Source organism: Tupaia chinensis, unplaced genomic scaffold, assembly GCF_000334495.1.
Source record: "Tupaia chinensis unplaced genomic scaffold, TupChi_1.0 Scaffold000192_1, whole genome shotgun sequence".
In the NCBI taxonomy this organism is placed as follows: Eukaryota; Metazoa; Chordata; class Mammalia; order Scandentia; family Tupaiidae; genus Tupaia; species Tupaia belangeri.
In genome coordinates, this window is record NW_006159667.1 from 933,042 (window position 1) to 956,531 (window position 23,490).

Sequence of the window (23,490 nt, forward strand, 5' to 3'; positions counted from 1 at the left end):
GAGTGAGAGGGCGGGCAGGAAGAAAAAAGAAAAATGAAACTAAAAGAAATGAAGAGAAAAGAAAAAAGGAGAGGAGAGGAGAGGAGAAGAGAGGAACAGAATCAGTTTGAGAAGACAAGACCAAAATTTAGTGAGTACTACAAAAGATGGGTACAGCGCACTGCCTAGAGTATTTTCACAGATTTGAGTTTGAAGCCTACATTTTAATTATCATTAGAATTAAGTATTTTGTCTTTCAGAAGAAAACAGGATATAGAAACAGAAACAAAAAACAGGTATGGAAGAAGTTGGGATAAGATAAAAAAAGAGAAAACAAATTCTGATAATTAGCAGCATACAGGATAGGTGAAGCAATGACTTAACAAAATACCAGAGGGAAATAATTTACAGAGTAGAAAATTGTAGGGTCCAGATCGACCCTCAGAGAATGTAAAACCAAAGGAATTAGTTTAACCTTTCGTTGTTATTGTTGTTAAATCTTACACCAAAGGCAAGACATGGCACTCAGAGCACATTTGGTTCCTGCTTCTTATTTCATCTTCGTAAGTTCATTTCTAGAGAATAGCAAGCAGCCATGTTTTTGTTATCTGTAAAGCATTCTTCTTTGAAGAAAAACTACATGATACACCCAATACTTTGACCACATTTACCTACCAACTTCCAATGATATGCTGATTTTCCCAAATTAACCAAATGGAGAGAGGTCATTTCAAATTCTTCACAGACAGGAGGGAAAAGGTCTGTAATTTAGAGGGGTCATGACCAAAGAATGTGTAAAGTACAGAGAAATTAAAGAAATCCAGCACATGTGCGGATGTCCGCAGAGGGACACACTAATGTAATCACCAGTAGTGTTTATCTCTCAATGGAATTCCTGCCTGACTGCTGATCTGGGTGCAAGCTAATTTCCCCCATGGTGAATACTGCTGTTGAGATGCAGAACTCTCCACCATCTGTTACTCAGAATTAGCATAATGACAGATTATCTAATCTCTTACTTTTAACAGATACAAATGGTGCTTCCATAACATCAGCTCACTCAGATCCTCATTCATATGGTGTAACCCCCACCCCATAAAAATTGGTCCTCCCACCCTTCTGGCGATGGGTCTGGTCCAAAATTTACCCCCAATCTTGCCAAAGAGTCCAGGTGCTTTGCCAATGAGAAGCTTTCCTAGCCCATTTTATTCAGAAGAATGCAGCTGTTATTCCAGATGCATCTGAAAAGGGATAGGCTGAAAATTAAAATTAAAAAAAAAAAAACTGTCTCTAATAGACTACCAAAAGTCACCATTTCTCAACTAGATTAGACTCGAGATTTAAACTGAGTAAGCCCAGTAACCTGAACTGGTAAGGGTGACAAGAAAGAGAAAGACATAAGAATGATATCACAAAATAGGTAGCAAGGTAATACAACTATTATTTTTATACACAGAATTTCACTATGTCACAGGTCTCACAACTGTAGCTGGGACTACAGTTGTGCATCTCTGCATTTGACTCTGTAGGATGGGTCAGAAATTGAACCTGAGTGTCCCCAGGACACCAGCCTGCTGAGCGGTAGCATGCACCAGCACAAGCACTAGCTTGACTAGGCAGCGAAGTAAAGAAATTCAGTAAATGAGGATTATTAGGTCATCGGAAAAGTCATGACGTATTTTTCTAGCAAAAACACGTCATGATTTTCCCAACGACCAAACAGATGCCCAGAGATACAAGGATATGCTTATGGGGTCAAATATCCAGGAGGTGAGCACAATCAATAGAAATAGGTGGATGAAGCCAACAAACAAAGGAGGCGGAGAGCTAGTCTTTCCCCATGATCAGTATAGAAATAGCTCGATTAAAAGAAAATGAAAAACCATCGGCTTGAATTGAAAACAATTCCAAAACCAGCTATTTCTTTTATAAGCCAAGCTTTTAAGTAACCAAGAGAAATGATTACAAGAAAATATACAAGCATATAAACTGCTACCAAATTTCCTGGAGAGGAAAAAAAGAAGAGGAAGTTTCTGGAATAGATATCTTTGTAGAGAACTGAAATAATCAAATACATATTCATAATATTTACTAATCCATAATTTATTTTTAATTTAAGATACTACACTTTAGAAAAATTTTCCTCAAGCAAAACTCTGTATGAGTGTATTTGACACCCTGGTTAAAGCCTCTTTCTGAGATAATTTTCTTTTATCTGCTCCTCTACCTCACAATTTTATGTGTTCTATTGGTACACATTCATATCTCCATGACATGAGTCCTGTATGAACAAGTGCTGGCCAACTCATCACCCGTTTTTGTAAATAAGGTTTAACTGGAACAGAGCCACAGCGTTTGTTTGCATATGGTCTACGGCTGCCATGCACCACAAACACAGAGTTGAATAGTTCAAGGGGGAAGCCATGTGGTTCTCAAAGCTAAAAATAATTCCTGTCTGTCCTTTTGTAAAATAGTTGGCCTTACAACACTACTCTTTAAGGTAAGCTTTAAAAGATCACTTTCCATGATATGAAACACTTGAAATTAGGGGGATGTACACACAGAAATAATGACTGTATTTGTATAAAATATACTAGCTCTTTTTTGTGACTGTGCCATGTGACCACCACATAGCACTGGCTGAGGATGCCCGAAGCACTCTGGAATATGACGGCTTCTGTGAATACTCTTAAGTATGCAGTGACTTTCTCTCTCCTGGGCAATATCTTTTCCCCTTTTTTTTTTAAGTGAAAAAGAACCTTCTATTTACTTAGGGTACTAACACTCTGGCCATACAACTCCAGAGTAAATATGCTGGCACATCTTTTCCAAAGAGCATTCACAATGCTTCCATTAAGAGGAAGGAAAGCAAGCAACGCTGTCATCTCTGCTCTTAACAACAGCAGGAGGGACAGGGAGAAGCTGTGTGGAACACTGGACTCGCTGTGCAATGTAACCTCATGTAGCTTTTTTGAGGGAAAAAAAAAAATATATACTATATTTAGAAACCCCTTGGTACATCATAAACGTTGTAAGTGCTGGTGACCACTGTTGTTGTTTTTCAATTTCCTTATTATTAACACCAGCCTAATTGTGCCACTCCTCTACACTTGGCTGCTTTGTCTGTAAAGTGAAGAGGGTGGACTCGGTAGTCTTATAGACTTCTTCCTACCATAAAATTCTGTGACTGTGTTAGAAGGAAAAAAGAGTTCGAAGTACGGAGACTAAGTGATATGTTCTCAAAGAAAGTATCTTTTGGGAAATAGTTGAAAAGGTAAAGTCTGACCTCACATCCAGAGGTTTCTCTAGCAAACAAAGCCATCCATGCAGATTCTTACCTCAAATCCAACTGTCCTGGATGGGGTCACCCTGAGCTGATAAAGATATCGTGCTCACCTCTTTAGCAGCAGGGCCCAGCCTGGGAGAGCACTCAGCCATGGCAACCCTCTCAATCATACATGCCACTGCAGAGGCAAGATTCATGGCTCCGGCAACAGTCCAGTGTTATCCAATATGCATGAAATCAAAGTTTTCATCATGTCCAGTGGTCAAAGGCCAGTGAGTGTTGAATCCCAGAATACTGGGATTAATGAAGGCGTCATTAAAAACCCAGCATTAAATCACTTCTGAAGCCAATGCTGAGAGTGATGTCTGTAATACCTTACAAGGCTGATTAAAAAGAAACAGGTTCCAATTTAGAAATGAATTACCTGTTTTTTTTTTTTTCTTTTTCTTTTTTTTTATGGTTGGATGGCAATCACAGCAATTTTGTTATTACAAGAGAAAAAAATAATGAGTTATGTTGTGAATGGGGAATTCTCACCTTAAAAAATCTGGGCACAGATTTCTGGAGTAACTTCCTAGAGACTTATTCAGAGGGAGAAGAGAATCCTGGAAATCTGCAAAATCTACCCTTTTGCTTGTTTGTTTGTTTTGAGTGGTGGTGGTGACAGTGGGACATGGTCAATTGTTAACACTTGGTGTCAAGGAAACAAATTTAATCTAGAAAAGTTTTAGAACAAAAATTTTTAAAAATTTCATCTAGTCAAATTATGGTCCCACAATCCCTGCATTTAGAAAATCTTAGAAAAAATTAACTCTTTCTTCATCTCGTGAATATTCAGCTAAGAAGAAAGAAGCAAAAAGGAAATAAATCTTTTGATTATAATGTATATGGTAATGTACTGGGCCAATATGCAGTGTATTCATGATGGGAAAATTCACTTGGTGTTCTGTAATGATGCACAGTAATTGAGTGTAATAAATAAATAGGTAAGATAGATAGATAAATAAATAAATGGAGATAAACCTAGAGAGGGTGAAGGGGGACAGGGCATGGCAATGAGCGCTGACCCTAATGAATGATCTGCTAACCCAGAATACATACTATCTATTATAGTTAGACAAAATCTATTCATGTGCAAAACAAAAGCTCAACAATTGCACTAAAGATCAAGCATGGTGAAAAACAAAGCTTCGTCATGAGTGGGCATGACCATGCTCTACTTAAACAAGAAAATTTCAAAAAGTTTACAGAAAAATATGTCTTATGAAAAAACACTAGGAATGCATGTCAAAAAAAATTTGCACCACAATAAGTTCGTATTTTAATTCCATTTTCCATGGACTTTTGGAAGTACTCTTGAATATCCCACTATTTTCATTGAGTTTCCAGATGTCAAAACCACAGCCTTCAGAGACACCTATTTCACTGTTTTAAAGTCTATTTGGGGATGGTGTACTGGTAAGAAAAACAAATGATAGCAAGTAGGCTGTCAGGCTGAGAGAATCGAGAATCCCTCCACAGCAATGATTCTTAGCAATATTCTCAACATGTACAACTCAACAGTGCAGGACAAGAGAGAGAAAAGGGGGACCAGCAGTTAGCGTAAAGGCTATGTCGCTGGACTCCCATGTAGTCGACCGCAGTTCGAGTCCTGGACCCGGTGGCTTAAACTCAAGCTGGGCATGTGTGTGTGCGTGTCCAAGATCCCAAGAGGAGAATGGAGGAGAAGGGACAGAGGCATGGCCATCCCCCCTGGGGGGTGATTTCTTGCTTTCTGTCTCTCAGTCTCCGCCTTTCTGGCGAGCATACGTGCACTCTAGCAAAAACCTCTACCAAAAAAAAAAAAAAAATAGAGAAAATGGTTCAAAACTCAGGGAATCCAAACTAAAATGGAAATAATTGTTCTTGATTCTCTTTTCTGACAACCCATGAGGAGAACAAAATTTACATCTATCCCTGAAAAACCAAAAGGGCTCTCTAAGACCAGGTGAAAAAATTCTTACATCCTTATATGTTAGAAACTGAAATGTTACTCAGAATATCTCGATGTTATCAGGACAAGCAGTTAGCGTAATGGCTGTGTTGCTGGACTCCCATGTAGTCAACCACGGTTTGAGTCCCGGACCCGGTGGCTTAAAACTCATGCAGGGCACGTGTGCGTGCATGCCCAAGATACCGAGAGGAGAACGGAGGAGAAGGGATTGTGGCGTGGCCACAATCACCCCTGTGGGATGATTTCTCGCTTTCTATCTGTCTGTTTCTCTCTGTCTGTCTGGTGAGCATAAGCACCCTACAGCAAAAACCTCCCCCAAAAAATAAATAAATAAAAAGAGTATCTTGATGTTATGGCACTGGCTCATTAGTTATATCTATACCTACTGATAGAAGAAAAAAAATCACTATTTATAAATAGAAAGATCTGAAAGCTAACAGCCAAGGTCTAAATAGGTGTTATATGAAGAAAGGAACCAAAAGAAAACAGCAAGTCTGCTCCAGAATTGAGTTTAGTTAGATTAAAAGAGTAAGATTAAAAAGCTAGCAATAAATTATGCTTCAATGATCACAACAAACATTATTAATTTCATATACACCAATATAGGACACAAAATAAATTCTAGAGCTTCCTGGGTACTTTTGTTTTTTAAATTTCCTGAAGATGCATATGCTCACCAGAAACAGACAAAGAGACAGAGGAGAGAGAAAGGACCCCTCTCTTCCTTAATTTTCCAACCTGCTGGGATTTGGGGCATGCATGCTCTTGCACCCAGTGTGTTTTACAGCTACAGGGGCTGCAATTCCAAGGGCCATGTGTGTTCCAGCTTCCTTATGGCTATGAGGCCAGCCAGGCTTTCTGGATATTTAACCATTTGCTTATAAACCCCACAAATATCATTTACTGAGCCTGAAAAATACTTAAATTTCATTCATCCCCTAAGTATTTATTACTTGAGGATATAGTTTTGGTTCATCAGTAGCAATAAAAACAACAGAAGTTTACACCTTTAAATGCCTCAGAGTTCCTATCGGGGAGAAAATTATAAAACAATGATAAACCAGTAGTTAGGTGGACAAAATATGTGAATTTGATAAGTGGTTATAAAGGGGGTAAGAGGAAATACACAGGTGAAAATTCACTATATCACTGGTCCATTACACTTCTCCCCAGTAAGTAACGTAACTAAACTCATGTCAGCAGCTAATAACAATGAAGTCACTAAGTTAGTCAATGAGATCACTAAGAGTTAAGTGTTTGGGTAAAATCTGGTTACATGAATGAGGGGCAAATACCTTAAACAAATTTTCAGAAGTCCACAGACTTCCAAGTAAACACACATTACATTCAAGAGCCTGGAAAAGGAGAGTCACAAAAGGAAAAAAATCCTTAGCTAGATGGTCAAGTCGATGGGAAACTCGTGGCTTCACTGTTCACCCCTAAACACACACACACCAGTTAAAGTCCCCTCTGGTAAGAACCTAAGGAAAAGTTTAAAGGCATTTTAGATTGCTAAGAAGTGAAACATTAAGGGAACATAATATGGGTAGTATTGCTTATGCCACTTTTCAAAAATGCCAGATAAGGGCCTTAGGAATAGAGGGTAAGTAACTTGCCATGGTCACACTTTGATCCGGAGACAGGGCTACACATAACCATCATTGAGGGCTGGAGCGTGGCATGGTGGTTGGGGTGTTGCGCTCCTGCAGGCTGACCATGGTTTAAGTCCTGGACCTGGTGGCTTGAAAATCACACTGGTGTGATTTCTCACTTTCCTTCTGTCTGTCTGTTTCTCTCTCTCTCTGTCTGTCTCTCTCTCTCTCTCTGGTGAGTGCACAAACCCTATGGTAAAAATCTTAAAATAAATAAATAAATAAAATAACATAACCACCGTGCCGTGCCTTGAGCACCTACACTGCTCTGCCATCATGTACATTTTCTAAGCAGAGATAGTACAAGAGAAATTAAGAGCTATAAAAGGTTATGTTTAGGAAAGGTGACTTGAGAAAATGGGCATTTGTAAGTTTCTTTCCTTTTTTCCCTCCTTTCTTTCAATTCCTATTACCTGAACCTATACTGTAGACCTAATCTCAGAGTAGAAGATACTTAATGTTGGTTTTGGAAAACACTTACTCTTGACATCCTTTCTCAGTGGTTATCAATATTGGCTGTACATTACAATCACCATTCAACAGACCAATGCCTGGCCCTGCACCATAAACTACAGTAAGAACTTCTAAAGGTGAAGATCTTATTAACATCAAGCATCATACTTAGATCTTAAATTTGAGATATCGTTATTTCTCTAAGTGAAGTGATTCTACCAAGTTTCATTTTAAACTGCTTAGATAGAAGACTTCAATTAATATACTGTCTTTCTCAAGAAATCAAAGGGACAAGAATGACCTATACAATCTAAAGCAACAAAATAATAAATTTGCTAGATCACCTGGTCACCACAAAGAGCAAGGAAATGAGAATTGCAGGTAGGGGACAGATCAAATTTTGGAATTGTTTCAGAAGCAGCAAATTCATCCCTATGGTTCTCTATAGGTCCCAGGAAACCAAGTTATCCGTTGGGGTAGCAACCAGAGAGGCGATTCTTCATCTTAGTCTCTTAGGCACTGAACGGCCAACTGCCATGCTCCATTTCCCAGGCAGCTGTGATAACAAGATCCCCCTCTAAAATGTACATTGGGGTGCCAGGTTGGAGGGAGGGTGGCTCTCTGCCTTTCTGAAGAACAGGGACAAATAAGCTAACTCATGGCCATTATGACAAAACCAGGCCTACGTACCCAGTTTATTATTAGCCTGACATTAAACACCACTTAAAAACAAAACAAAACCACCCGCCCACACAAACACATACCCCAAGACAGAAAATTACATAATGGCATCTGGAATGATCTGCTCTGACAGTGAAAACACAACTAGCCAAGACAGCGAGGACTTTAGTCCAAAATGAGGATGGAGAGCCCTAGAAAGTCATTCTCACATTTCCTGTAGTTTATGTAAATGGTGGGATATACAAATAATGCTTGTTTAGGGGCAGAAAATCCAAAATAGTAGTCTGTATTCTAGAAGGCTGTCATTCTGCTTAGAGAAATAGCAAGCCATTAGGAACTGAAAGTACAACTCTATTTTTCTACCAAGCCCAAGCATACTAGCTAAACTAGAAGAAATTTGTTTTGGCAAAGGTTGTTTCATAGGGTGGAAGTTCATGATAAGCTCTGTCCCATGTGAGTCATAAAGGAAGAAGGGACCCAGTAAGAACACCACCACCTACCCCATTATGGGTTAAGGCCCATATTCCTGCCAGCTGGCATCAAAGGGATAGGGAGAGTGATACTTCTGTTCCCTAGAGTCCATTAGGAACTGAACCAGGTCCAGAGTCAATGTTGCTAGGGTCTAGACTGTGGTAGCTGTCACTTCACAAAGTACAGAATCTGGAGCTAAAAGCTCTACAAACAATATCCCACTTGTAATACTCAGTGAAAATAAGAATGCAGAAAATATGGTCCAAATTTTTCTCAAGAACTGAAAACCAGAATTGTTTTTACTTAATGATTTATAACTCTGATATATGCAACAAATGAGTACAGCAAAAGGCTAGAAGTCTTACAATTTCCTATGCTGTCTTCTTTGGGGAGAAATGGGTTGTTTTGGTCCCTTGTTTTGACATACAGAAAACCACCAGAGACTGTGTCAATCCTGACTCAATGGTCTGATTGTCCCATAGCTGCAGAGTGTGCTGTGTCACATGAAGAACACAAACATTTCAGAGAGAGGATTCTGAAAAAGTAGTGACAAGAATAAAGGCACTGTATAGTTGCTTCTTGGTTTAAAAATAAAAAGGTGATTTTGCAGTCGATGCCAAGATGATCCTTTTTTTATCTCCCCTTTTTGGAAGGAGAAGGGATGGTGTAAGAGCTGTAATGTAGTTCCCCTTGCTATTGACCCGATACATGATGGCTTATAAATCACATTTTGAACACAATAGAATCTCACATTACAGCAAAATTTCTGTTGACTCACAGTTTATTTGCAGGCAAATAGATCAGAAAGTCAAAAGGCTCCATGTAAAACCTACGTGAGAAATCTATTAGAAGTCAGACCAAATGCTCTTTCCACAGCTGAAGCTCTTAAACATCTCCAAATTCTACATACATTTCTACCTCCGAGGTTCCAATATAAGCTAAATCTCTCCAACTTCTACTTGTTTTCCTATTTTTAACACATTTTCACTGAATGCACAAAAATCACAAAGGCATCACAGCAGAAAGGGCCATTTTTAAAGCTTCACCTACTTTGACTTTCAGAAGTCCTTTAAAGTGGAGGGACAGAAAAATATTCAAGTTCTTATAACAATAAGCTGGAGTCCTCTGCCTTTTCACTTCCTCAGAGAAGTTGCACCACTAGCTAGAGCAAGCATACCCAGGGAAGTAGCTGGCTAGCACACCCCTTGGTTTGAAAAGTATCCAATAAATTGCTTTTATTAAGGAATAAATTATGCGTCTACTAAATGGTAAATGGTGTTAAGTTTCTTAAAACATTAAGAATTCCTCATGAATATCCATTACATCTACCTTCATGCAAGTACTTATCAATCATTACTGTCTCGGGTGAATACAGTATACATTCAATATTTAGGGGGAGAAAGGATGTAATTTAGCTGTCATGACAATTGAGAATGTGAAAGAAGAGATAAATCCAAACCAAGGTGCCTGCCAGTGGAAAAATAAATGGACAAGTACAACAAAATCTAAACCACAATCCAATGGGGCATTTTGTGATGTGTTTAAATTAAACTTTAGGCAACGAGCACATACTATGTTAATCCTTAGGACAATTTGCTAGGCAGCAGTATTATAAGTATATTCCTTTTAAAAAGGAAAAAGTTTCAGGTCAATATGCAGCAGGATGGTTAAGGCACTGGATCCCATGTGGCCAACTGGAGTTCAAGTCCTGGACTCCCGTGGCCTGAAACCAGGTGTTTGTTCATGTGTGTCCAAAGTCCCAAGAAGAGAATGAAGAAGAGATTGCAGCATGTCCATCCCACTCAGGGGGGCGATTTCTCACTTTCCCTCTCTCTCTCTGCCTCTCTCCAGCAAGCATGTGTGCTCTTAAGACCCCCTCGCCTCCAAACAAAAAACAAACAAAACTTTAAAAAAAGGAAAGGAAAAATTATGAGCAAAAAGTAATGACTAGAAATTCAGGAAACAAGTGGGAGAGAAGACAAAGAAAAAAAGGGTAGAATAGACACTAGATCTTAACTTAGATCAATGGTGACCAATTCAGTTAAGAGTTCAGACCAAATTTACATACTTACATGTTATGTCTTAGTGATACAGCTCAACCTTTAAAATGCATTATCACATTTAAACCTCATGACAGCTCTGTGAGGTGGACTATTAACTCTAATTTATAAGGGAAAAAAATGAAGGCCCACGATTACACAACTATCTAATAAGAGAGTGGAGGTTTAATCTCAAGCCTGTTGACTTTTAAAATCTACTTTTACAAAAACATCTAAAGAATATTAAAATTTCTCAATTATTTATCTTAGACTTCATCTCAACACTATGCCAAGTGGTCCAATTTTTGTTTCTAAACTAAATTTTCACACAATATAAGCAGTACTCAAAGGAAATATTCCCCAAATAACAGCTATTACAGTAGTATGATGAAAGTACTTTCCCTCTATTTTCTAAACTTTTGAAAATATTACTACTTTTTTCTTATTACTTTTAAAAAGATCACTCAGTAGGAATTTTAGCAAATCCCTTTTAAGTGACATAACTACTGGGAGTTAGAAAAATCTATAAAAACTTCATTCCTATTTCCCTTAGCACTTTGTACTATGCTGTCCACAGGAACTGTAGAGAAAGGGGCTGAGAAATGGCATATAAAAGACCCAGAAGTTTTGCTTATTGGTAACCACGTCAAATGTCTCCTTTCCTTATCACATCAATTGCACTATCCAAAAGAGGAAGGAAGGAAGGAAGGAAGGAAGGGAAAGTTAGCTAGTTAGTTAGTTTATGGGAGGTCATAATGACAGAATGAGAACTTACATTCACATGCCATCCTTAACAAGGTCCCACTGAAATAACAGAAAAGACTGATATGGAAAAGAATAAAACCATAATGATAATGGAAACCAGAAAGTGTATAAATAGCATGGCAGAATATTTGGGCAACTCCTGAAAGCCAGAAAGATGGGACCAAATTGTTGGGGAAATGGTAACAGAAACATCAAGTTAGAATGCTCCAAATGAGTAGGCATAAAGATGGGACCAAATTGTTGGGGAAATGGTAACAGAAACATCAAGTTAGAATGCTCCAAGTGAGTAGGCGTCAGGGACATCACCGGAGCAATAAGGAATCGATTCCAAAGTACTGGCTGGCCATCCAGTCTCTCTGCCCCTTTCCCTGTCATGACCACAGAGTAACCAGAGGCAAAAGGTTTTGACCCTTGGCAAAAGCCCCAAGAAATCCCCTTATGAGCAAATGCAGGTATGTCTTCTATCATACACCTGTATGGTTATTCCTGAATAACACACCATCCACAAAACTGAAAAGAAAACTAAAGAACCATGGCATGTGAAAGAAATAAAGTTATGGGCACAGCATTTAAACTCTGGAACTTTGTAGCCCAGGAATTAGCAAAAACCACAGTAATAAAAATCACAGCACAGTTAAATCTCTACTGGTAGATCAGCCTTACACCCCAAGGCTCTGGTGATTCCTCCTTATCTAGACATGGTACAGAGGGCTTTGTTTCTAACAAAGACCATTTTAAAAAACACAGAATCTGATCCAGGGTACAGCCTTCTTCATTAATCCACTGTCTCTAATAATTTTCCAACTACTCTTACAGCTTGCTACAAAGCTTACCCATAACATAGCAAAAAACATAAAGGTTATTGAATCCACTAAAGTAGTCACAATTTATGCTAAAGGAAATTATAGTTGTAGATTACTCAACCTTCAATTATTAGTTTTTTTTTCTTTTTTAAAGTCTTTATAAATATATATGTAAAGCTCTCCCTTTAAATGTGTGCAAGTTTTCCCCTTATTGTTTCAACCTAACCATATTACTTGTAAACCAACATAAGTGATCCGATCTAAATTGTGTCTTCATTATCTGCACACTTACTTATCTACGTATAAGCCTTCACAACAGCAAGTGGCTTTCCTGTTCTTTAAGAGACCACCAGACTTCTCTAACTATAGGAGAACTTCTCTGAAGCTGGTGATTCCAGGGGATGAGAAAAAGAGGCAGATGAGATGCTCCCTCTGAAAGTCTTATTTCAAAGAAATTTTTGATGTATTTCACATGCAAAGTATGTGATTGTCTGTATCCTCAGTGGGGTTCAGTCTAATCCTACTGTTTCTCCTCTTGATGTATTAGAGGGAGTGGAGTCACAGGACCCTGGGAAGGCCTTGCTGGTGTGACAGAGGCTCCCCATCTCTAGACCTCCGGGGAATCAGTGAAAGCAAGGTTCATCATTCCTCTAATAGATTAAAATTCTGTTCTTGATTAACTTCACTGTGGAGTTGGCAAGAGTTGTTATCTGTTAATCAAAACAGTTTAAATAAAAAATAAAAAGATCAAACTTTGAGCCGTTTCTCATTCTCTGGCTCCCGGGTTGGGAATTAGCTGCTCTTTTTAGGCCTGGTTTGTGACATGAAGCTGTCAAGATGGCGCTTCCTGTTAATTACTTTTTATTGTATTTAAGACACTTAAATAACTCTTCTTGTGATTTAGTCGTCTATGTAATTAGCTGAAGTGATTAAAATCTCGTTCTTTCGTTCTTGCTAGAGCTTTCTTGAAGAGTGAGATTTTCTGGGGTGACCTTTCCCTGTGCTGGACTTCCCAATTACTTTGAGCTTCAATTTGGCAAACCCATAAATCTATTAACTCGTTGCTGATGTCTTTCTGCATATCACATTTTCAAAGAAAAGTATTAGAAGAAAACTGTTCACATTTACAAAGGGGCACCTACAAAATATAAGTAGGTTTAAGTCTCATAAAGATACTCATTCTGAATACCACCCCATCCCCACCCCTGGAAAATTGTCTCATACCCACCCAGAAAATGTAGGGTCAATAGGCATTACCTCACTGTTTCCCATTATGTGAAGAATTTCTTAGTAGTAGGAAACAATAGACATGGCTCATTTAGGGAAAATTAAAAAATGGCACAGAGGTAGAGTTACGGAGCAGGAACCATTGGAAAATGCTTATTTTCTGCATGAGATTACACCTTTTTAGAGAGGTGATTCGGGTGTGGTAACTGTTTATTCTTGGTGTCATCTTACGCCACTGCTTCTGTGTCGCTCCTCTTTCTTGATTCATGCACCCACTGCCTCCTGCCATGACGCCTGTATGAGTACGGGGCTTTGCTGTAAGGGCACTGTCCAAGTTTTGTGGGGCTTGGAACGTCTCAGATGACCTCCTTACTATACTGATTGTAATCCAGTTGACTCAATGCCATCTTTGAACTTCCTTTCTGTACCTTTGGATTCTTCCTATTAGGTTGTCAGGAGAGTCATGACATATTTTTCTGTGTTTTTCTATGCAAAAATGCATCATGACTTTCCCAGTGACCCAATAGACGATGTTTGACTTTATTATATTCCTATGAACCATATTCTTAAACTTGCAAGGAATAAAACTACCTTGGCTTTTTTTTCCTCTTTGATTCTAATTTGCAGGGATACTTTTCCCCCACAGCTGTTCTATTAGTGACTGAAGCATTATGTTAGGTTTTGTCCCTACTTTGCTAGAGTAATCCTTTTTTAATCCTAGTTCGGTTTTTCTCAGTTGCAGTAGGAATAAGTGTCATACAATTCATTGCTCTTGTAACTTGAGTTCTGCAGCTTTGAGGTTTTCACTGTCAGCCAAACCTCCTATTTCTCAGAATTTTCAAATCTTAAAATATACTACTAATATCTGGCTTTTAAGCTACATGGAGAAAAAAAAAAAGTAGCCTCTTAAGTCTTTGCTTGTTGCACTGGTCTTACCCAGAGGACCCTACAGCTTCTTAAAGGTTTTCTTTCAACACCTGAGGAAGTATGGTGACAGCATTAATGGTGGGATTTGGTGATGGCCAGCCCTTTCTGACACAGATTTATCAATTACACATCATCACATTTAATCAAATGCAGTGGTGAGGTGTTTTATGTTCTGTTTTGTTTTTCTATTTGCACCATTCTCTACTTTAATGGAAAATGAAGACAGAAGAAGGAGGGTTTTCATTTTTCCCTCAAATCAGAAATCAACAGCTGAACTGGCACCACAGTGTAGTGATTAAGAGAGCTAGATCCCACATGGCTGATGTCAGTTTTAATCTCAGCCATGGCTTAAAAATCATGTGATGAAAAAAAAAAAGAGATGGGACCAGCAGTTAGCGTAATGGCTATGTCGTTGGACTCCCATGTAGTTGACCACGGTTCGAGTCCCAGACCCGGTGGCTTAAACTCACGCCGGGCGCATGAGCGTGCGTGCCCAAGATCCAGAGAGGAGAATGGAGGAGAAGGGATTGTGGCACGGCCATCGCCCCTGGGGGGTGAGTTCTTGCGTTCTATCTGTCTCTCTGTCTTTCTGGCAAGCGCATGCGCCCTATAGCAAAAACCTTTCCAATTCAAAAGAAAAAAAAAATGTGATGTGTGTGCATGCCCCTAATCCCCACAGGATGGAGAAATGGAAGAGAGGTGATTACAAAAACCATGCCTTTTTTGGGAGTGCATTCTACCTCTCTCTGCCTATCTGCTTCTCTCTGGCAAGTTAATGCACCTCTGGCAATTTGGAAAAAGAGAAAGAAAAAAAGAGAAGAGAAGAGAAGAGAAGAGAAGAGAAGAGAAGAGAAGAGAAGAGAAGAGAAGAGAAGAGAAGAGAAGAGAAGAGAAGAGAAGAGAAGAGAAAACAGCTAACCAACCCAACCCAACACCCTCCAAAGAAGAGCTTTCTGGAAATCACAGGCAGATGAATTTATGTAATTCTGTTATTTCTGTTAGTTGAGCAGCAGAAATAAATATCTCTTTACCAATTTGAGGATATCCAAAGTATGGCATTTAACAATACTTTGGAAAGAGGTAGATTAATACGGGGTATCCTTTGCTACTGTGAGTGTAGCAAAGTGTAGATCTTTATGTCTTGTTTGTCCCATGAAGCAGTATAAGAACAAACATGCTATGCTGTTTTACAGGGTTCAGGACTGGAGTCAGGAAAAAACTATTCAGTTTCAGTCAAATCTCTTTGTGTTTGAATTATTTTATGGCTGTTTATCTATGGAAACCTCATGCTGCCATGTTTTCTTTCCTTTAAAACTCTCGGTTTCAGATTACTTTATTACCAACATCTCTGGGTGGAAGTTCAGTTAGCTTTTCATAATGGCACTCTTGGATCCCACAAATCAGCAAAATCCTTTGCTGAGGTATATGAGGGTTTTTTCTTTCCCTTTTCTTTTTTCTTTTTACGATATCAATTGAGTCCCAGGTTGCCAGTGACTTGAATATTTACTGAGCTAATCCTCTGAAAGCTTCCCCTTGTGAATTTCCCCAAGCATGCTAGGGACAGCCTAGGAGAGAGAGCTTTTCTCCAAATCTGTTTGTCTTGTATATTTTGCATTGTTGTCTTTGTGACTTTTTTTTTTCTAAATTTTTTTAAAACTCCTTTGCATTTTGTGTTTTATTCAAGGAGATGCCTTCACTTTGATTTTCTAGGTTAGCTGCTAAGCCAGTCAGTCATGCATATTGATTTATTTTCCTTCATTCACACTCTCACTTATTCATTCATCTCACTTATTCATTTGCTTATTCATTCATTAGTTTGTTTATCAGGTATTTACAGAATGCTTATTTTATATTAAGCATTTTGTTAGGCATCATGAATATATTGGTAATTCCAAAACTGGAAAGATTTCTCCTCATAAAATTCATTGGCTCTTTATTTTAATCTACTCCACTTTGTTTTTCTTTCTTAAGGATTATTTATTTACTCAGCACCAGCAGTTAGCATAATGGCTATGTCACAGAACTCCCATGTAGTCGACTGTGGTTCGAGTCCCGGACGTGGTGGCTTAAACTCAGGCTGGGCTCGTGTACATGCATGCCCAAGATGCCGGGAGGAGAATGGAGGAGAAGGGATTGCAGCAGGTGATTTCTCACTTTCTGTCTCTCTGTCTCTGTCTTTCTGGCGAGCGCACGCGCCCTATAGCAAAAACCTCTCTCACCCCCCCCCAAAAGAATTATTTATTTACTTAATCTTATTTATCATTATTTTTATTTTTAAATTTACTACAGGGCATGTGCACTCACCAGAGAGAGATAGACAGTGCTAGGGGCAGTGGCAAAGTGAGAAAGCAAGCCACCAGGTTTAAGACTCAAACCGTGGTCAGCCATGTGGTAGTCCAGCACCTTAGCCACCATGCCACTTGCTGCTGCCCTCCCCATTTAGTTTTTATTTCAGCACTTATATTTAAGTTCTGTCCTTTAATTGTTCTCTCTTAATGTTATTATGTTCTTAGCTTGTGAATACATGATTTTCTCTGATATTACTGAGAATAACAGTTAAAAAGAAATAATACTCTAGTGTCTGAAATATTTGTCTCCTCCATGAGTAAATGTTCTTTTTGTTAATTTCATTGCTTTTCTTTCACAAGTCCCCAAATACTCCGTGAGCCTCCCATTGCCTTTCTGGAGGAAGGACCAAGTTGCTTAGTAGCTGGAGTAGGCATGGCGATGCTCTGCACTGCTAGGTCCACATTCCCAGGATGTCCCAGATGGGAAAGGGTATCAGAAGTAGGGTGCCTGAAAGCAGCAAGCCCATGAAATGCAGCTGAAGAAAGCTTACTGTAGACCCCATGAAAGGGAACTGTCTGGTAGGTAGCTTTTGCATATTAAACAGGATCATATGATCATAGGTTGGGAGTGAGCTGCGACAAACTTTGCAAAGCTGTCTCAAATGTTGTGCCTCGCTTTTCTCTCAGGCCACTCTCCCCATCTTGAGATTTTATCCAGGGTAAATCACCTGTTGTCTATTGCCCTGTAATATGTGTTTCTTGGACGTGTATGCTTTTCTACGATACTGAGAATGTGGGGAGTGGTCTTAGTATAAAGTTGTTCTGTAACATTTTGACGAGCTTGAAAAAAGCTCACTGTTCAGAAAGGTACATACCAACCTGTCTCTCAAATGTCCTGCGCATTCTATGACCTTAGCACAGGCCAGTGAGGGCCACTCTAACAAATTTATGTGCATTTATGTCCTAACCAGTTAAACTATTTGTTTTTGTCCTCAAACCTAGTATATACCAGTTAGGCTGTTGCTTTAATTATGTACTTCATGAAGTATTGTATTGCCTGAAATACTGGCACACAAAGAATATGTGTTGGGACCAGCAGAAGGTAGGATGGTTACATCTCTAGACTCCCACACTGTTGACCACGGGTTGAGTCCTTGACCCAGCAGCTTGAAATACACTTGGTACATGTCCATGCATATGTCCAAAATCCCAAGAGGAGAATGGAGGAGGAGGGACTGTGGTATGGCCATCCCAATGGAGTGTGATTTTTTTACTTTCTCTCTCTGGCGAGTGCATGCGCCCTATAGCAAAAACCTCTTTCTTTAAAAAAAAAAAAAAAAGAAAGAAAGAAAAAGAAAAAAGAAAAAAAGAATGTGTGTTTATGAAAACAGTCGAATGTCTTAAGAGATTTAATAAAGATGTGGAACCAGCAGTTGGCATAATAGCTATGTCACTCGATTCCCATGTAGTTGACCACGATTTGAGTCCCGGACCCAGTGGCTTAAACTCATGCCAGGTGTGTGTGCATGTGTGCCCAAGATCCCAAGAGGCGAATGGATGAGAAGGGACTGCAGCATGGCCGTGCCCCCTGGGGGGTGATTTCCTGTTTTCTGTCTCTGTCTTTCTCATGAACGCATGCACCCTATAGTTAAAAACCTCTCAAAAAAAAAAAAATAAAATAAATAAATAAATAAGATTTAATAGGGATGAACTGCTTTCGAGTGGCTGAAAAATAAATATGAATGGGACAAGTAACAGATGAGGGGGCCATGAATCATGAAAATGTGAGGCTCCATAATTAGTGTTTTTAAGTCCTCATTTCAGGCTAGAAGTTATGCAATTCACCAGGATAGTAAAATAGTCGATCCATGCTGTCTATATACCAAAGATTTGAAAATATATACACATTTTTATGTTCAAAATGAGAATAAAACATTTAAGATGCACCTTCAAACATCACTATCTCTAGCCATTTTTTGAAAATAAATAACCATTAAGTCAGATGGAAGCTTTTTAGTAGACCCCTAATTCTGAATATAAGTTGAATATCTGAATGTTTTAAATTATTCATACCAAAGTTTTCTACAATATTATTTGGAGACACTTTCCTCCCATCTTTTTGTTACATCAGAAAGCATGTGCATACATACGAGTGAAAGAGAGGTAGAGGGGAGATAGAGCACCATCAAAAGGGTATGGTCAAGCTGTAATCCTGTTTCTTTCAGTTTTCCATCCCATTAGGATCCAGGGCATGGACGGACATGCCCAACATGTAAGGCACGAGAGAGAGCTAGACTCAAACCCTGGTTGCCTGTGTGGGAACTGACTTCCTCTGTACAGCACTTATATGATAAGCTTTGGAGCCACCCTGGATGGTTTTTTATTTGTTTGTTTGTTTGTTTTTAATGTACAGAAAATTCAGGAAAAGATCAATAAAAACAAAATCAAGGTAAAGGAAAAATATATAGAAGCTATGAATTAAATTACTAGGTTGTTGGGAAAGCCACGTCATAGTTTTCTATGTTTTCCTATGCAAAAATCCATCATAACTTTCCTAACAACCCAATAGGTAGAAGCTATGAATAAGGTTAGGACACAAACAGTATGCTATTTGGTCCACTTTCCTACCTTTTCCAATGAACTTTCAAGCATAAAATAAAATAAAATAAAATAGAAAAAAAGAAAGAAAGAAAGAAAATGAGAAAAACTATTAGGTATAAGTCTCACAGTACTGATTACATAAAAACAAACCTATACTCATCCCAGGTAATGAGACATCCAAGTAAGCCTTGTTAAGCGTCATTAAGGGACACTTTGCAATATAGTTAACAAATCATTACAAAATATACTGAGATCCTATAATTTAAGAATATATTGAGGATATATTGGGGATATAAGAGAAAAAAAATCCTATCCTCTGTCTAATGAATGATGATTTCATTAATATCAGCACATTCCACACATTTCTCCTCACTGCAGCACAGCAGTTTGACCGCCAAGACCAGTTCAGGCAAAACAACTCTATGAAGGAATTCATAAAGCATAATCCTTTCCAGGTACCTGTCAGGCTGGTCCAATCCAAGGAAACAAGTATCTAAAAGAATATTTGCCAAATTCTTCTCAACTTGTGAATAACTCTAGAGTTCTAAACAACTTACTTCGGTAAATCATACAAACATAATATTTCAACCATTGAATTAAAAAAATTAAGAAGCAGAAATATCAAAGTTATTATCTCTGCTTTGCAGTACAAAACTGTAAGTTAACAATTAAGACTAGCCTATCTGTATTACTCAACAGCCAAATAAGAAATGGATTGACACTTTCTTACAAATACTCAAGACGGTAACCAAAATCCTTACTGGAACACAGAATCACCCCAGTTCTGCAGAGGCAAGCTGAAGGAGAATATCAGTCAAAGCCAAAAGAAATGCAGTTTAACCCTGAAGGCCTTATGCCATGAAGCAGGGCCACAACACTCTACTCTAGAAATTTTATGTAACTCAGCTGTTTTCTTTATAAAAAAGAAACATCTATAAAATACATCCTGAATATTTCATTCTGGGTAAACTTATTTTAAAAACATACCTCAGGGGTAACTAAATGAGATGATCTATGATAATGGAGTGTTAGATAAACACTGGTGAAAATCAACTGCCAAAAATAAAGATGTGCGCTTTTACAGTAGTGAAGTTGTTTGCACCAGTAATTAGAAAGCAAGAACATTTATCTACATAGATAATGCCTTGTTTGTGACAGTAAGAAATTTAATAATGGGGAATACTAACGTTACAGCTTTCTATAGTCAGGTGATAGATTTATAAATAAATTATTGCAACTTATGCACATAGAACAATGCCCAAAATATGTCCTAGTTCTTCCAATTTTGAAAATATTATCTGATTTGTCAAGAACTTTCTTCTAACAAAGCTTGACACCTGCGATAGAGTGAAGGTAATGATACCAAATGCTTATAGTGAGCTCCTCCTGGCAAAGATGAAACTTCCACTTATTGTGTGAACATCAACAACATTAATAAATATAGGAGCGGCAGCGATGGCTAAAAATAGTCATTTCTAAATGTGAAACCAAGAATGAGGGGGACAAAGAAGCTGTTTGATAGGAGAGTTCTAGAAGCTAAATAGCTACAAGGTCCCTATCCCTTTCAGAGGCATGCTGTGGCTTAGAGATATTTCTCCTAATGGGCTTCATTGTATTTCAATAAGACAAGCCCTGTTTCGATGAGAAACCTATTCTTTGTGTCTTATCCATTAGGCCCCCTTTAAAGAAAAGAAAAATACCAGTTTGGTAACAAACAGCATTTAAAACTGTTAAGTAGAGAAGGAAACAATTAACATGCTGGTATATTTTATGCAAAGTACAAACTGCTACTGGGGACTGACTGATGGTTTTAATATTTATTGTAGAAGCAAAGCCCAGCAGGCTTCTTCCTTTCCCTATCAGATACCTCCCCTGAAAGACTGTTTATCAATCTGGCTGCCAAGAGACCTTGGGATATAACCAGAGAACAGCCAGGACAGTAGAAGACCCTATCACCTATGATTATATGCCTCTATTACAGTAACATGTCCAAGTAATTAATCCCTTCTTCTCTTCTCTCCCTCTCCAATCTCCCCCTTTTGGGGGCCTATAACTAAAATGCCTAAACCATACGCAAAATTTTTAACTAATTTTGGATAGTACCTGGGGCCTGCTTGATATTGTTGATACTCAATAAATGGCATTATTAATAGTAATATTGTGTACTTCATAGTGCCAAGCAAATAGAGACTAATAAATCTTAAATAACACAATAATGAAAGAATATGATTAGCTAATGAGTGATTATGAAGTACACTGTAAATATAATATGCTACACAGGCACATAATTATATGAACCACTGGGTTAAGGGCAAGGAAAAGCAAAACAGAGCAAAAGGAAGCAAAGAATTCAAGCTACTACAGATGACAGCTGAGTCCCTGCCAGCCAGAACACTCACATTCCTCCAATGGTGACAGTGGCACAGGTTCGCTCTGAAAAGGCAGGCACTGTCTCAGTGGCTGGGCTGGCCGGTCTAATGTAGTCCACCGTCACATTGACCTGGAAATAAAGAATCAAGGGAGTTACAGTTGGGAGTCTACAACACAGCTCACCAGTAGCTACATATACTTGCATAATTATGAAGGATCAACTCACTTAGTTTGATTTTCTGGGTCTACGATTTAAAAAATAAAAAGCTGAGCAACAGACTAGAAGAAAATACTTTCAAAAGCTGTATCTGCTAAGGAACAGAACTCCTAAATCTCAACAACAACAAAAACAAACAAACTGATTTTTAAAAATGACTAACATTCACCAAGGAAGACATATGTTGCAAACAAGCATAAGATAAGATGTTCTACATCATATGTAATTAGAGAATTACCAATTAAAATAACAATGAATACCACTCTGCACTAGTGGAATGGACAACATCCAGATCACTGACAACACCAAATGCTGACTAGGATAGATAGCCAATAGGAGCCCTTATACATTGTTGGCAGAAATGCAACATGACACAGCCATTTGCATGACAGTCTGGTGGTTTCTTACAAAGCTAAACATACTCTCACCATCTGATCTACGAATATGGCTCTATGGAATTTACCTGAAGAAGTTGACAACTCACATCTAGAGCAAAACTGAGACACTAATGTTAACAGCAGCTTTGTTCATAATTGTCAAAACTTGGAAGCTACCAAGATACCCTTCAGTCGGTGAATGGATAAATTGTGATACATCCAAATAATACAATGCTTTTCAATGCTAAAAACAAACAAGCTATAAGACATGAAAAGACAAGCAGAAACTTCGGATGCAATTAACATGAAACCAGTGAAAAGAAAGCAATCTGCAGAGGCTACATGATTCCAACTATAAGACCTTCTGGGAAACTTAAAAGCTATGAAGACAATAAAAAGGTCAGTAGTTGCCAGAGGTGTGGGGAAGGGGGAAGAAACAGATGAATGGAAGCTCAATGAAACTATTCTTTATGAAATTATGATAGTGGATACATGCCACTATACATTTGTCAAAACCCACAGAAGGTACAACAAGTGTGACACCCATGGTCTTCCCAATGATTCATAAATTTTAACAAATATACCACTTTGGTGTGGGAAATTGCATGTACATGGAGCAAAGACTATATGGTAAATCTCTGTACTTTCTGCTCACTTTTCCTGTGAACATTTAAGTGCTCTTTTTATAAAAGGTCTATTTTAAAAAGTAGGGACGGGGTGGAGAGCTGTTAACCAAAAGAGAAAAACAAATGACTGAACATATAAGGCCCCACAAAAATTCTACCTAACAGAGAAGAAGCTCACAATATTCCTGCATGATGACTAGTCATGTCGGCAGATGTTCTTTAACCTTTTCTGGGTTTTCAGACTTGGAAAACCTATTTTTTAAAATATTAACTGTCTCTATAGTAAGCTGCATGTATTATCTACTTGTCTTGGCTTCTAAAAGAACAAGTTAAAAACTATTAAGAAGAACAAACAAAATAACAATCACAAAGATGCTTTAAATTAGTTTCACAGTATGTAAATCAAAATGGCACTGCTAACCAGGCCCTATACCAACACAGTTGGAGTTGGGCAGATAGAAAGTCAATCATTATAAATGGGAAAACTGACCCTAATATATATAGTTGTTTTATCTTTTTTTTAAAGGATTTGGATGCACATAGCAACGTTTTTTCCTTATGAAACCTTTTCCCATAAACATATTTATGTGTCTAAAGAAACAAGCATATGATATCTATTTGCAAACATATAGGGCATGTCTTTAGAGAATGAAGGGGTATGCCTAATTTGGGCCATTGCCACAGTTTACATACTGACACTGATGAAGAGATACAGTGGATCAAACAGCCTGAAGC

General features: G+C 38.3%; 1 protein-coding gene across 1 annotated transcript in view; it reads right to left on the reverse strand.

Annotated features, from left to right (window-relative positions):
• Positions 1–23,490, reverse strand: part of SND1 (staphylococcal nuclease and tudor domain containing 1) — a 510,267-nt gene that overhangs the window by 258,130 nt on the left and 228,647 nt on the right. Inside the window, exon 12 of the mRNA XM_006146865.3 lies at positions 21,565–21,665. Within this exon, the coding sequence (XP_006146927.1) occupies positions 21,565–21,665 (101 nt within the window). The remainder of the gene's footprint in view (positions 1–21,564; positions 21,666–23,490) is intronic.